General features: G+C 39.9%; 1 protein-coding gene across 2 annotated transcripts in view; it reads right to left on the reverse strand.

Moving 5' to 3' along the window:
- Positions 1-17,411, reverse strand: part of exoc3 (exocyst complex component 3) — an 88,437-nt gene that overhangs the window by 12,725 nt on the left and 58,301 nt on the right. For both annotated transcript variants that reach the window (XM_070974615.1, XM_070974616.1), the window contains exons 6-8: positions 4,131-4,309; positions 3,625-3,741; positions 2,808-2,925 (exon numbers count right to left, since the gene is read on the reverse strand). In XM_070974615.1, the coding sequence (XP_070830716.1) occupies positions 2,808-2,925; positions 3,625-3,741; positions 4,131-4,309 (414 nt within the window). The remainder of the gene's footprint in view (positions 1-2,807; positions 2,926-3,624; positions 3,742-4,130; positions 4,310-17,411) is intronic.

Genomic DNA, 17,411 nt, shown 5'->3' on the forward strand with positions numbered 1-17,411 from the left:
ATGGAGCAAAATTGCAGTGGGCAGATGTACAAGACTGATTGAGACTTATCCACACAGACTCACTGCTGTGATTGCAGCCAAAGGTGCATCTACGAAATACTGACTTGAAGGGGGTGAATAATTATGCAAACAATTATTTTCATTTATATAATTTTCTTTCATTAACATTACTTTGTAGAAATCCGTTTCCACTTTGACATTAAAGAGTTTTTTCCAATAAATTTTTGTGTTAAAAAAAGCCAAATTTTATTGACCATGATTGATTTATGAAAGCAATAAAAGTGTAAAACATCCAAGGGGGTGAATACTTATGATAGGCACTGTAAATGGCCAGTCAGTGGATGTCTTGGCATCAGAGGTTCAGTGACACTGTATGACTGGCTAAATATTCATCAGGGTCACAGCTTGACCGATTATGATGCATCACTCAATCTGATTGTGTGGGAATTTGGAGTGGAAACTCCAGCAGAACAACTTGAGAGAGGTCTGGAGTGGAATGAGGACCATCACTGGCTTCAGAACGACCAACAACAGAGGAGTTGAAGACAGCGTTGACAGGGTCAATGAACTGAATCTGTTTTTTAATAGATTTGACACTTCAGGCCTGGCTCAACCCCCCTCTGACTCCTGACACCCCCCCCCCCATCTTAACCCCCCCCATCCTCCTGTGTGAGCCCTCTTCACACCACCTCAGACTGCAAGACAGACTGTACTCTCCAACCTGAGGACTACACCCCTCCCCACCTGTCACCTCCACAGTGTGCTTCACTGCTGACCAGGTGAGAAGACAGCCAATGAGACTCCAATCAAACAAGGCTCCACGCCTTGATGGTGTCAGCCCCAGGGTGCTCAAAGCCTGTGCCCCCCAGCTGTGTGGAGTTCTTCACCATGTCTTTAACATGAGCCTAAGTCTCCAGAGGGTCCCCATGCTGTGGAAGACGTCGTGCCTCGTTCCTGTGCCAAAGACATCACGGCCCAGGGCCTCAAAGGATGACAGACCTGTGGCACTGACCTCCCACATCATGAAGACTCTGGATAGACTCGTCCTGGAGCAGCTCCGGCCCATGGTCAAGCCACTCTTGCACAGAGACCTGTGCAATAGTTCTGATAACTCTGAGATAGTTGGATGTATCAGTAAAGGTGATGAGGATGAGTACAGGGCTGCTGTGGACAACTTTGTCACATGGTGTGAACAGAACCATCTGTAACTAAACATGGCAAAGACTAAGGAAATGGTAGTGGACCTGAGGAGAACCAAGGCAGCGGTGACCCCTGTTTCCATCCAGGAGGTCAGTGTGGACATTGTGGAGGATTACAAGTACCTGGGGGTACATATTGACAATAAACTGGACTGGGCAAAGAACACTGGTGCTGAGGCCGGACTATGCTCAGGATCTTCTATGAGTCTGTGGTGGCTAGTGCTGTTCTCTATGCTGTTGCTTGCTGGGACAGCAGGCTGAGGATGGCGGATGCCAACAGACTCAACAAACTGATCTGCAAGGCCAGTGTTGATGTGGGGCTGGAGTGTGACTCTCTGACGGTGGTATCAGAGAGGATGCTGACTAGGCTACAGACTATTTTGGACAACGTCTCACACCCACTTCATGATGTGCTGATCAGACACAAGAGTACTTTCGGTGAGAGACTCATCCCACCAAAATGCAAGACTGAACGCCACAGGAAATCATTCCTGTCTGTGGCCATCAAACTGTATAACTCCTCCCTCTGAATGGCCCTTGGACTTTTTCACTCCCTGGTAGATCACACATATTTACTGCAGTTCACTGTTGACCTAATTCAATATACAAAGCACATTCTTTCTGTATATACTCTTTCCTACTGCAAATACTTTTTTTAATCTATTTTTTGCTTTGTCTATGTGTATACTTGTAGTTCTCAGTATATTTTTTTCTATATTTTTATATATATTTTATATTATATATATTTTTATTTTATAAATATATATAATATATTTATATATAATATAATATATTATTTTATAAATCTATCTATCTATCTATCTATCTATCTATCTATCTATCTATCTATCTATCTATCTATCTATCTATCTATCTATCTATCGTTCTTTCTTTTGTCTTCTAATTTTTTTATCCTAATTTTATCAAAAACAATTCTGTAATTCTGATTCTGATTCTGATTCTACAAACTGGTCCAAATGAAATGAAGGCAGGCATAATGTCTGAAAAGAGTAAAGGCTACATAACGTGAATGGGACATCCATTACCGTCCTTGTTAGTGTGTGTGTGTGTGTGTGTGTGTGTGTGTGTGTGTGTGTGCGTGTGTGCGTGTGTGTGTGTGTGTGTGTGTGTGTGTGTGTGTGTGTGCGTGTGTGTGTTTGTGTGTGTGTGTGTATGACCTGGTATTCATCACGTTGTGGGGACAAAAATCTGTTTACACAGTCACATTGTGGGGACTCACCTGCCTTATGGGGACAAAATGCAGGTCACCTTAATGTAAATCATTAAATTTTAGGGTGAAGACTGAGGATAGGGTTTCGGGTTAGGTAAGGTTAGGTTAGGTACAGAGTTAGGAATAGGCAAATAGTGGTTATGGTTAGGTTTGGGTTAAAATGCAGTGCTCTTGGGGGAGCGCTGCGGGGGGCACAGGTTAGGGTTAGGTTTAGATAAGGAGGGTAAGGCTCCAGGAAATTAATGTAAGTCTATGTAATGTCTCCACAAGTGATAAAAACACAACGTGTGTGTGTGTGTGTGTGTGTGTGTGTGTGTGTGTGTGTGTGTGTGTGTGTGTGAGTGTGTGTGTGTGCGTGTGTGTGCCTGCGCGCTTACTGTAAAGGTCTTGACATATTTGCTAAGCAGATCGTCCACCACATCCTGAGGCAGCAGAGGCTGCAGCTGTTTGATGTCACACTCTGAGCAGAGCTCTGGGTGGCCCATCATCTCCACACTGAAACATACACATGCACGGACATTATTTCAGCATTTGGGAAGCATTCTTATTCATGCTGGGTGGCCATATAAACTGATGAATCTGAACAAGTTTTGCAACAATATAAACAGCAAACTGCAGATGCACAAGGTAAATCAAATGAGAAGCAACTTAATGAGGACGAAACACTGTGGTCAAGCTAGATGGACTTATGGTGGAGGTATCCCTCCCCTGCATGCCCCTCGTACATGAGTACGTACATGACTGTTGAAAGCAATAAAATGTAGCGAAATGTAACAAATGACTTTAGAGATGGGAAACAGTTTAGATTAATAAATCAGTATTATGAGTGCCTTAGGTTTGGCATGTTTCTTATCTGGGAGTTTTCTGTGAAAATGTTTAAGAACAGGAATCAGTAATTCAAACAGACTAAATGACTCACAACACTGAGGAAATTTTGTTTACTGTACTATATGCCATCAATAAAGGTCAAGCTTGACTTGATTGGCATGAACCTCAAAGTGAAAGCTTACAATGGTGGCACCGTTGCCAGTTTGTATATGTGTGTGTACACACACACACACACACACACACACACACACACACACACACACACACACACACACACACACACACACACACACATACTGGGGTTAAGCCTACTGTTTATCTAATACCTTACAGAGGTCACCATGTAGATGTCTGATGTGTTTGTACCTTTTATATGTGTTGAGGACCCAAGTTAGCAGGGATACAATTTCATTAGCCTCCAAGTCCTCAGATGCCAGTTCTTTTACACGAGTGGACACGGCATTGTGGTAGAGACTAAAAAACCTGAAACACATATACATAAATGTGAGCAAACACTTGCCTGAATTTGTTGAATGATTGTGGAATGAATGTACAACTGAACATTTGGACGTTTGCAGATTCTTGCCAGCATGTGCAACATAATTCATAGCTCAATTCAATACATTGTACTGACACAATTTCCTTTTTCAGTTCATTCTAAAATTCAACTGTTCAAATGAGCCGTTGAGGTAATAAATTCAATTAGGATCTGCACCTTTGGCTTTTGTAAATGAAGTGATTGAAAGGTGGAGGGAAAGTTTGGTGTCCAGACAAAAAGGTTTTTCTGTTCTGAATATGTATGCACAATAATCTTGTGTTTTGCTTCTATGCTGACAGAAAAACACGCACTCAAAACATTTTGTATCGGTTACCTGTTGAATGTATTGTAATGTGGGGGGAAGCACTGAACCATGAGGTTCTTGACAACGATGAGATCATCCAGAACATATTTCCTGGTTATTTCAAGAAGGCGAACCAGCCACATTTTATCAGCCTCTCTCGTCACTGACTGGGTACCCTCAATGCGGGTGCTGACTGTGGCCTCCAACACCTACAGCAGAGGAAAGAGATCAAATTGGTTTAGGGGATTGAGTCTGTATGGTTGGCCAGAAACCGTCTCTTACTGAGGTGAAGGTAACTAAAACATATTACATTTCAGAGAGAGGAGGCAACTCTTGGGGTGAGATGATGAGATCCAAGATGGCGGCCCCCTGCTACTTGGCTAATGATTTAATCAAATCTCTTGTTGGACATAGAACCTTTTCTCTTGTCCATTTTACCCCTCATCTATTGTCCCATTTTTTACATTCAAAAACCAGAATACAATATCAATATCATGCTGCATGGTCTGGAAGAAGAAATTGATGAATGCTTTAACAGGCTGTCAAAAGAGTTGAGATCCCCATTCCCTTTCAGACATACTGTGAGTAAAAAGGACTTTTCGCACCTAGTCCAAATATGATGAAGTAATGCACATTGCACAATGCACGAGTTTTTGCCATTTATCAAGTTATGATGATGATTATTGTAAGCTGTTAACAATGTAATATAATAACAAGGAATGATAACGGTTACAAATTAAATGTGAATTAAGTATAAAGTGTTTCAAGTGTATCTGGCTGAGCGAGTTAATAAGTAATAGGTCATGTACTTTTTCACTGGAGATAAGCAACATCCAGATGAGGAAGTCATGTAAGGCTATAGCTGGTGGCCTTTGCCAAACTGAGCTGAAGGCCAGAGCTTGGCAGGAAATTACCAAGAACGCATACACATAAAGTTGCACATGCATAAATTTTGGCAGTTTGGTGTCTAAAAGAACATGTGCAATGGAGAGGAGGGATTCAGAGAAAGGGTATAAAATAGTCAACAAAGGAGAGAACATAATTTTTCTTCCTTCATCTCTTCAAACTCAAGCCAACTGTAGAGGAGTATGTGAGAAGCCCAACATCGCAAAGGAGGACTTCTGCAATTTCTACAGTCAAATCAGGAGCATAGAGCAGAGGAGAAATAACTATTTCCCAATTGACTGTGGATTATAATTTGGAGTTTAAGTTCCTCCTCTCTCACACCGCTACAACAATGGGACTTTGAAAAGACTTAGGGACTTTGCAAGAGTTGAGTTTCTTCAAGTCCTAAACCTCAGCAGGAAAGAAAAGGTCACACTGGCCAGAAGACCAATCTCTCTCCATTTCCATTAGATGAGTTACAGATTAGCTTCAGCCATATTTTAGATTTCCTTCACTGATTTTACACTGATTGATTTTACATTATTATTGAAAGATTTAAGTTTAATTGAGTTGTTTGCTTGCGATTGCTTATCATATTCAATTGGAAATAAATAAGTGTTGGATTTTCCTTTTTATATTTTTCTGATGGTAGGAGAACATAGATTGTTCTTTGATAAACATCCATGAAAGTTCTGAAAGACTACTCTAGCCTACGGAAAATTAACAGATCCTTTGGGCACATTGGCCACTAAACCTTATCCTAGCACTATTACCAAGAGCCTAAGCTCATTTAGAGGAGAGGTGTACAGTGACTGGTAACTGCACCCAACTCAAGGGCTATGCAGCTGTGTGCACTGGCAGTGGGAGCAGGACAGGTGTGCAGATGTGGGCAATAAGAACCTAGGTGTGTCTCTTCATCACCAGCTTAAAAAAGTTTATAGATTTCGAACCTACTTGTAGGATTGCAAACCGGATCCTTTGAACAGAGAGCTGGTCCAGTACTGTACAGGGGTAACTCAGGATCTTACCAAGGCAAAGCCAATTTCACTTCAGACAGCATGACACTCATGACACTGACACATTCAGGTTCACTCTCTAGCCCGGGTACAACACCATCCACATCACCAAAACCATCATGCTGCACAGAGGTAAGCGACATACTCATCTCTGGAGGAAAATAATCTTTCCAGACTTTACTCTAAAATTTCACTCACTGAGTTTCAAAAGGGATGTGTACGCAGTTGTGTACGCAGTGTACGCCTATCTGATAGTGCTGTAGCTACATTTATCCCATCAGCATTTAATTCAATGCCATGTCTCAATACAACAGAGGAATCTTATGCTAACTTTAGTCCCTCCCAAATTGACTACCTGGTTGATAGTGCTACAGGTTCATTGTGTATGACACTCAACTATGTTGCCCCTCTAAAAAGGAAGATTAAAAAAAAACAGGAGAGGTTAGCTCCATGGTATACCCTCCAAACTAAAAAAGTAGAAATAGGAAACAGCACCCCACCAATTTCGAAGAATTTCGTTTTGTCTGGCAAAACTGTCTTGAAACATACAGGAAAGTCCTCCGCAGTGCTAGGGCAGCCTGTTACTCTTCATTAATAAAGGAAAATAAGAACAATCCCAGGGTTCTCTTCAGCACTGCAGCCAGGCTGACAGAGAGCCATAATTCCATTGAACCACGTATTCCTTTAACTCTAAGCAGTATTGACTTCATGAGCTTCTGCAATGACAAAATTCTTACTATTAGAGACAGAGTTCATCACCTCCAGCCCGCAATAGGTACTGATTTATTTTCAAACACAAAAAAACATAGAAATGTTACTAAACACGTCACTTTTCACCTGATGACCTTCACCAACTAATTTCAATAATTTTGTCATCAAAATAATTAACCTGTATTTTAGACCCCAGCCAAACTAATCTGCTTAAAGAAGTTTTCTGTGCTTGGACCAATTCTATTCACCCTATATATGCTACCTTTAGGTGATATTATCAAGAAACATAACTTTTCATTGCTATGCAGATGATACCCAGCTATATATATCAATGAAGCCAGGAAAAACCAATCAGTTAATTAGACTACAAGCCTGTCTTCAGGACATAAAGACCTGGGTGACCTGCAATTTTTTGTTGCTAAACTCAGACAAAACTGAAGTTATAGTATTAGCCCCAAAACTCCTTAGAAACTCACTTTCTGATGATACATCAGTTATGGATGGCATTGCGCTGGTCTCCAGCACCACTGTAAAGAAAAGAATCTGGGAGTTATCTTTGATAGGGTTATGCCCTTTAACTCACATGTAAAACAAATTTCAAGGACTGCCTTTTATCATCTATGTAACATTACAAAAATCAGGCACATCCTGTCTCAAAACCATGCAAAAAAAACAAACAAAAAACAACTAGCAAACTAGTCTATGCATTTGTAACTTCAAGGTTGGATTATTGCAATTCCTTACTATCAGGCTGCCCAAATCCAATGCTAAATATTAGTTTCTCCAGAGTGCTGCAGCACACGTTCTGACAAAAATGAGGAAGAAAGATCTTATTTCTCCAATATTAGCCACTCTGCACTGGCTCCCTGTAAAATTCAAGATAGTCGGTTCACACCAAATACCAGTGCATATTTTTGTTATGATATGAATTATTAATATACAGCCATACTGGTGTATTTCATTACACAACCTTCAGAACGCTGCGCAACACTGTTTCAGAAGGGCGTGGTGAGGGTAAACTGTAGTGCTCAGGTGTTACGTTACAGTGAAGACAGATGGGATAGACCTTCTGAAAGCGAAGCTGCAGAACATGACAACACAGAAGAACTTGTGCCAAAAAGAGGAGCCGTGTCTGCTGTTTGGAGGTTTTCTGATTTCGAAAGGGAAAAAAAGTAAGTGTCTACGGGTTAAAGTTGTCGCCGTATGTGGCAACATGAGCAATTTGCTCCACCACCTTAGCTGCAAGCATGTCTTGGAATATCAAGAATGTATGAAGTTAAGATCAACACCCTCCACATCAACAGGTAACATGGGAAAAGCAAAAGAAAAAATCGAGACAAATGTCACTTCAAGATGCTTTTGCTAGAGGGACTCCCTACGACAGAAAAAACAGTGGATTGAGATTACAAACTCTATCACTACCCACCAAATGAAAGACATGGTCCTGCTTAAAACTGTAGAAAAAGAAGGCTTCAGACAGATGATCAAGACATTGGATCCCAGGTATGAAATACCAAGCAGAAAATACTTCAGCCAATCCCCTACTTGTTCGCCACCAAAACGAAACATAATTTATACCAAAATAAATTATATGGGCATGTAACAAAAACATGAAAGTGAGTGTGTGAGTGTGAAAGTGCGCAGTTAGTTTCACTGCTCCGTCTCATTTACACATGAATGGGCAGGGCGCTCACAGAAAACACTGCTGACCAGCCCGAGGAGGAGGTTCGCCGTATGCTTGGGTGACATAATGGTACTCAGCCCAGATGTGCCCAAATGAGCACATGGACATACCTGTGTTAAAGCATCTGTAAAACTGCTCAGGTTAATTTTTAAGCATTTACGTTTGCACAGTCACTCATCAGATATTACTTAACCAATTCCTAGACGAATTTGGCTGCTATCCCCTTATTTAGAGGTGGTTTTCACTCTGAATAATGTTTTTTTTTTTTTTTAGGCAGAAATAAAAAAAATGTAATTTTCTACTGTCTTCCAGATGAATTTACTGTGACACAGTAACACATTTCTATATTCTGACACTTCTGTGGTAATCTCACAGGTCTTAGCTTTCTTTTGACACCAAGATTATTCATACAGCCCTTGTAGTTTCAGAGCATTGTAGCATTCTGATTCCTCAAATTAGAGTCATGAGTGGCTCTTTGTAAATAGCATCATTTTCTGGGGCGGTGCAAACCTCTTTTGATACTAGTGTGGAATTATTCTACAATATTCACTCATCATGACAGTACAATAGACCAGATGTTTCCTGCGTCAACACACCTGATTCAAATGATCAGCTCATCATCAAGCTCTGCAATTGGCTAGAATAAAAAGGCATTTTAAATTATTAAAGGACATTAAAGGGCCCCCTGAAGCCACGTTAGGCGATGCCACGTTAGGTGAACACTTCCTGATAAGAAGTGTCAATTATCCGTGGGGTGGTTTCCTAATGAATTGATATTTTTACTGTGACAGTGCAGTGTATCAAGCAGTTGAGGTTGATCAAGAATTCCTGCACTAAAACACGTCTCAAGTAGTTCTGTAAAAGGGGGGCTTTGGAATAGTTTAGAGAGAATTTTCAGTTAGGCTGTTACAGAGGTTGGTGAATAAAAAACAAGTGAACAGACTGGGAGAACCCCCAGCAATCAAGCACACAGAGTAATAGGCTCTGTGTAGAAGCTTCTTGATCAGGTCCTCACTCAGACACTGCGCCATTCACCCTCACTGACTTACACGTGTGTAGATATTTAAAGATGTCACAGAAAGTTATTGATAAATGGAAGAACTGTAAACCTGGCTCCTTGGGGTTGGTATTATTTGAAACAGTGGCTAGATGGCACAAACGAGGAAGAACAGAAAGGAATAGATAGATTTGTAGATTGGACTAGGGAAATACAAATAAGGGAGGATGTGAAAGCACTCTACCAGAACTGAGCGATTTCAGCATGTTTTTTAAATATGCCTACCTCCTGCGAAGCTGCAGGAGGTAGGCAGATTGCAGAAAGGAAAGGCAGGGAAGGAACTGAAGAAAGCAGAAGCCTTTCTGACAAATTGTCAGTGTTTTGTAGAAGTCAAACACTCTATTCACATACAGTCCTCTGCACAACCAAAACATCAAATGCCAGTTAAGACCTTGACTCCTCCAGAGACACAATGTGCTGAGCTAAAAGATAATACTCCTCCGCCTACAGTAACTACAACCGATGACACGCCAGCAGCGCCGCCTCCTTATGCAGAGGCACGCATACTGTTAGAGGCCCTTCAACATGAGATGTCTCAAACTAAACTGGCTACTTCCAAGACATAAAACAGACTCAGAATACACCTTCCATGATGGCTCCGTTAGTAGTTGTCAAAAATAGTCTATTGCAATCAGCTCCATTCCCAGGGGATAATGATTCACAAACAATGGTGGGAGAGGACCTGGATGAAACGGCATGAAAAAGCACTAATCCATTCACCACTACTATTCAAGTTGAGCAATCTATTTCAGTTGTGTCATCTGACAAATTTGAAACCCAATCACAGGCCCTATCATCTAAATCTGATTGCATGAATAGACCAGAGGCTGTATGAAGTGGTCCTTCTGTACATGGCCTAACTTCTGTATTTGAGCAACATGGATTGCATGATTGGAAGAACTGTACCGATCAGCCACGCAATTGTGAAGTACCACATGTCTCTGTTTGGACACCTGATCATGGCAATATTCACACCTGCTCAGACACATGTCACTGCTTTTATCAGATACCACTGGTTATGGCAACTACCGCTGGTGGTCACACTTCTACCACATACACTCCATTCTCTTTACAGGATACTGTGCTGATTAAATCCCAATTGGCCATGCATGGAGTGGAAGCCTTGCAGTCTCCGCTCCTTTGTTTGATGATCGAAACTTTCAGATCAAACTTTTCGAAAATTTTGAAGTTCCCTTTCTGACCCGTCAGTTATGGGGGAACATTTTGAATAAAGATTAATCAGAAAGATCCCAAGGCAAGCGCAATAGCCGAGATGGATGAGATCAAGAAATTGTTGGACGCCCTTACGGGGAAAATCAATGTGTTGCAGGACATAACTTTAGTAAATTTGCTGAAAGATGTGAAAGATCTGGTGAAAGAAGAGGTGAAGAGTCTGAAGAAACTGATCAAGGAAAAAGATGACAAGATTGCGGTTCTGGAGCGGAGAGTCAACGACTTGGAACAATATACACGCATGGATAATGTGGTGATAAGTGGATTGAAAACCAGACACCGCTCTTACGCACGAGTTGCCAGCGGGGAGTTAAGGGGAGAGGACGCTCCAATGCACGAGCTACAGACTCTTGAGGAACAGGTGATTCAGTTCTTTCACAGTAAACAAATAACCATTCAAAAGGAAAGTATATCAGCCTGTCATCTTTTACCAAAAAGAGCCTCAAACGGAGCATGCCAAACTATATCATCATACGGTTTGCAAATCGGAAACACAAGACAGATCTTCTGAGACAAGGAAACAAGCTGAAAGAGACTCATGTCTACATAAATGAGCATCTAACGAAAAAGAACACGGACATTGCTAGATGTGCGCGTTTATTGAGAAAACAGAGAAAAATTAAATCAATGTGGACAAGAGACTGTAAGATCTGGATACGCACGAATGGCTCATCCCCGGAAGAGGAGAAATCCATGGTTATTCGGGAGATTGAAGAACTGGATAAATTCCAATGAGTCTGAATGGACAAATAGAAATATTTAAAGTGACAAGTTTGGCTCTGGCATTTCAGTCTTCATTCAGTAGTATTATGGACGTCTTATCGGGAGTTTTGGGCAACAGAAATGAGTTTGGACAGTGTGCGTAATGGTTGGACGACAGTGACCACAGCTTTCTCCCGAGTTAGATTGGAGCACGGAGTGGCTTGGAGCAGCAGACCTGGCGTGAGTATTGGGAGTGGGCCTACGGACTTGATTTGCCCTGTACTGCTTTATTATCCTGCTGGAGATGCTGGACTGTGGGGACATTGTGGAGGAACAATTGAACTTTGGACACATGTGAGTCCATTTTTAGTGCTTTTGATATTTTTACTTAATTATGAGTTACTGTTTATTTTTTCACCAATGATGGAATGTGAAAGTGAAGAGCTAGATGTAACGATTGGAGGAAATGACATGACCACTCTGAATTCATATCTAGATTTTAATTATGAAACATTTGATTACTCTGGAAAAAGAAAACACAACATGGACTGGGACTTTGATCCAGAAACAAATTTTTTCCATACAATGCACAACGAATGTAGGTATTACACTGAACAGCAATTCAGTGTAAAGGTTAAAATGGTAGGTGTATTCTCAATCTTACATACAAATAGCAGAAGCCTAATTAAAAATTTCTCAAAGGTCTATGACTTCCTGAGGATATTGAAAACTAAGTTTAGTGCTGTAGCTGTTTCAGAAACTTGGCTGACTGATGAAATAGTAAAAGATTATGAATTGCAGGGGTATCAGATGTTTTATGTTAATAGGAGGAAAAAAAGGGGTGGGGCGTGGCCTTATATGTTGATGAGACCCTACAATGTAAACAAGTCAAAAACATGTCTAAAGAGATAGATGATAAGTTGGAATTAGTAACAGTAGAAATTGAGATGGAGAAAGCTAAAAACATAATCATAAGTTGTGTTTACAAAGCTCCTGCATGTGGAATAGAAATTCTTAAGGAACAAATGATTGAATTGTATGAAAAAATGACTAACAAGAAGACTGTATTCATATGTGGGGACTTCAACATTGATTTATTAAATCCTCAGGGTCAAATGGGAACAACTGATTTCATTAACACCATGTATAGCATTGGTTTATTCCCAAGGATCACTAAACCAAGTAGAAATACTAGGTCCAGTGCAACTCTCATAGATAATATTTACTCTAACATCATAGATGCAACTGTAGGGGGGTTGTTCATCCAAGACATTAGTGATCATTTACCAATTTTTACTACTTTTCACTGTAATCCCAAGGGAAATCCGGAAAAAAAAACCTCAAATAACATCTAGACTGAGAAACCCAGTAACAGTGGAGGCACTGAAAATGGATCTAATGAGACAAACCTGGGAATCTGTGTATGTTTCTGACGTAAATGAGGCTTATAATTCATTTTTAAGGATATTTAAAGATTGCTATGATAAAAATTGTCCCTTGAGAACATATAGTGATAGAAATAAAAACGAAAATAAGCCATGGATATCCAAAACACTAAAAAATGCAATTAAAAAGAAAAATACACTATATAGAGAATTTTTAAGAAGTAGAACAGAAAAAGCTGAAAGACGATATAAACTATACAAAAATAGATTGACAAATATAATTAGGTTAAGTAAGGAGAATTATTATAGTAAATTAGAAACAACATCAGAGAGACTTGGAAATTAATAAATTCCTTAATTAGAAAGAACAGTGGAAAAACTGTTTCTCCCCAATCCATCTTAAAGGTTGATAATTATATTTACAATAAGGAAGATATTGCAAACGAATTTAATAGTTTCTTTGTCAATGTAGGACCAAATTTGGCAAGAGATATTGTACAACCAATTAACACGGATGAAGTAAGTAACTTGACAGAAATAAATACAAATAGTATGTTTCTTACAGCCGTTCATGAAACTGAAGTAATGGGGATTGTCAGAGCGTTTAAGAGCAAACGGTCCACAGATAATAATGGTTTAGATATGGCCTTGATTAAGGACACAATAGAATGTGTGGTTGAACCTCTGACCTATATTTTTAATCTTTCACTCACAACTGGAATATTTCCAAATGAAATGAAAACAGCTTAAGTTATTCCTCTGTTTAAGTCTGGTGGAAAAGATCTTCTATCAAATTACAGACCGGTGTCCTTGCTTCCGCAGTTTTCGAAAATTCTTGAGAAATTATTTGTTATAAGACTGGATAGCTTTGTAGAAAAGCATAGCATCCTGAGTGAGAATCAGTATGGTTTTAGAACAAACCAGTCTACTGGATTAGCACTCATGAAAGTTATGGATGAATTAACTACTGCAATAGACAATAAATTATACACAATGGGAATTTTTATTGATTTAAAAAGCCTTTGACACAATTGATCATGGACTATTAATGCAAAAGATGTATAAATATGGCGTCAGAGGGGTAGCTCACTCATGGTTGTGTTCTTATTTAAGTGATAGATGGCAATATGTTTCTTGTGATAAAACTGATTCTGTGTTATTAAAGGTACAATGTGGGGTCCCACAAGGGTCAGTTCTGGGACCAAAACTTTTTATCTTGTACCTGAATGAACTCTGTAAAGTGTCAAAATTAATGAATTGCATCCTTTTCGCTGATGATACAATTTTTTTTCTGCTCTGGGGAACAATTAACTGAAATAATTATTACTGTAGAAAATGAGATGAAACTGGTCAAAAAATGGTTCGATGTAAATAAGTTATCTTTAAATACAAGTAAAACAAAATTTATGATTTTTGGGAACCGTAAAATAGACACTGAAGTAAAGCTGAGAATAGAGGATACAGAAATCAAAAGAGTTTTTGAAACTAAATTCTTAGGTGTCATTATGGACCATAAACTGAATTGGAAACTGCATATAAATCATGTTAAATCAAAATTAGCTAAATCAATAGCCATATTGTACAAGGTAAAGGATGTGTTGAACCAGCATGCTTTGTATATTCTGTATTGTTCAATGGTTGTCCCTTACATAACTTATTGCTTAGAAATTTGGGGGAATGCATATCCTACTCATACTAAACCTGTTTTTATCCTTCAAAAAAGAGCTGTAAGGATAATAACAAAATCAAATTGCAGAGAACCATCAAATGGATTATTTATTAAATTTATGGACTTAGTGGACTATAAAATAGCACTGATAATGTACAAAGCATATAACAATCTGTTACCTTGTAAAATAATGAGCATGTTTAAAAAAAGGGAATGTAGATATGAGCTCCGAGCAAAACATATGATTGAGAAAATAAAATCCAGGACTAAAATAAAAGATCAATGTATCTCTGTAAGGGGTGTGAATCTATGGAATGGTCTTGACGATGAATTGAAGATGTGCCGGTCAATCTTTGAATTTAAACGCTTGTTTAAATGTAAGATATTTGAAAAATATGAGAAATGTACATGATGTTATTGATACCATAATGGAATCATTATTGGGATTTTTTTTGTTACATAAGAAGTATTATTTACTGGTTAATGATTTGAATTATTTGATCTGAATAAGCTGATCAGGTAAGAAGGGTAGGCGTAAATAAGCGTTAGCTTCAGCCTATGCCTTTTCGGTTTGGTTATTTGTCATAATAATTGTATTTTCTGGTAAACTGCATATATCTTAAATGACCTGACTGAAATAAAATTTTCATTCATTCATTCATTCATTCAATTGCCAGACATAAATCAAGGGGGCACACCCTGGATCAAGGCATTACTACAAGCATGTGCTGGAGTAATCCCAGCCTAAAGTGATTTCAGACGTGTATTCGCCTTGTGCACATCACTGGGAATGCTGAAGGAAGTGGAACAACATTGTGGAAAAGATACAGACCTGGACAGTACGCCCTTAGACCACCTCATGTATTGCTTGTGGCCTTTTATACAAGAAAAAAATTCCTATACAGGTGAAGTCAGCTGAATTGTGTAGAATACCACCACGTGATGATGAAAGAGGCACAGCATACTTACTCTGGGTAAGAGCTATGGCAGGATAAAACTGGTGAAGATGCTGCTGTCAGTGACACAATTGAGATGTTTTTTAGAGGAACAGTGGAAGCTTCACTGCCTCCCTCTATACAAACAACACCAAGACAGGTGGTAGGGTTATCAACTATGACGTACTTAGTTTGGGCAGCGCATGTCACTCAATATATTGATAATGAGTTTGAGCAAGGGGATCAGGAGAAAAAGGATTTGGCTTCTCTCCAGGCACAATTGGCTAAATTTCAATCGAAAGAAATCAGAGATAAAGTAAATCAGAACAAAGCTTCTGCTACACAATTACTTCAGCAAGTGCCACCACAACCAATGCCTCAGCCCCCTCCTTCTACCACGCAAATGTTGTACGGTTTTTACCCTGACCCATCTCCCTATCCTAATACACAGGCTGCTCTACAGAGCAGATCTCAGTTTGACAATAGAAGAAGGGGAATAAATATTAACAGGTCCAGATCAGGACCAAACAGAAATGATCAATGCTATCGATGTGGAGGCTACGGCCATTGGGCTAAACAATGTCGAGTCCAACAGTACTTGTAACCACAAGGAGGTTAATATGATTATAATACATATCCTCCCCCTCCTCAGGCTCCTCCACCTCCACACCCACAGAAGGGAAATTGGCATCAGGCCCCCGGTTGTGGGGGAAATTTACTAAGGAATACACTACCTCCAAATTGGACAGGTAAACGTACTATCCTGTCATTATTAGCTCCTGACAAAATCATTAAGACTACTGCCTCAGAAGTAGCCTCGTGGACATCCACCATCTATCATAGCTCACCCCATTCCTGCAGGCATAAGTGTAACACATTTGACTTATATCAGAACTCCCTGACCTATATAGATGCAATTGGAGTCCCCAGAAGTGTACCTGATGAATAGAAGTTGGTTGATCAAGTTGCTTCAGGGTTTTAGTCGCTATTCTGGTGGGTCACTACAAATAAAAATGTAGACAGGATTAATTACATCTATTTTAATGTCCAGAGGCTCAACAATATGACTAGAGATGCTATTGCTGGACTGCATGAACAATTGGCTGCTACCTCCCTGATTGCTTATCAAAACAGAATGGCCCTCCATTTCCTCCTAGTTGAAAGAGGCTCTGTGTGCGCTATGTTTTCCCAAGACTGCTGTGTGTTCATCCCTAACAACACAGCCCCAGATGGCTCCATAACTCGAGCCCTTTCTGGCCTTAAGACCATGTCAGAAGAATTAGCAGAACACTCAGGGCTGGACAATCCATATTATGAAGCTTTTTCAATAAGTTACATAGGTCTGTGATTTCCATAAAACATGTTTCTGAAGCTGTATGCTGGAAATAGCTTTTAGGAAAAGATTCTCGTCCCCCTCTATTTCCCTCTGTTTCAGGCCCTTTTCAGAATGTGCTGTTTCTGGTGCCTGTGGCTTTAAATGCAAATGAGCTGCTGCTGTCCCACCCATGTTACTGTGGTAATGGGGAGAGCATAGACTCACAGAGCACTACCCGTGCAAAAGTAGCAGACATGGCAGCGTTCTTCAGTAGGTCAACCATACATGTTCGAACATGAATCGGATCCTGAAGGAGGGGAGGCTCCTACAGAACCTCAGACCTCAGAACCTTCAGCAGGACACTTCTGAAAGGTTACTCAAAAAACGTCTTTCTGTTTTTTTTCTCTTCAGTACGAGCGCCACTTGTACAGGGTAAAGCGCGAGAGGCCTGCAGTTCAGACGGTCAATGCTCATGCTAGGAAGCACCGATCCTAACTTGTAGCAAGCCAGAATGACGGGGAGAACTCAGCTAAAAGCCTCTACAAACCATACCCAGCACCCAAATGAAACATAATTCATACCCCAAGAAATTATATGCCCACAAAATGACAACACGGAAATAGCGTATGTCCATTTTGCTGATTTCACTGCGTCATGCAAACACTACAAGCCTGGTATTATATGAAAGCAGAGAGTCCGAAGGTCCTGGCTGTTTACAT

The sequence above is a fragment of the Chaetodon trifascialis genome, chromosome 11 (assembly GCF_039877785.1).
Source record: "Chaetodon trifascialis isolate fChaTrf1 chromosome 11, fChaTrf1.hap1, whole genome shotgun sequence".
NCBI lineage: Eukaryota > Metazoa > Chordata > Actinopteri > Chaetodontiformes > Chaetodontidae > Chaetodon > Chaetodon trifascialis.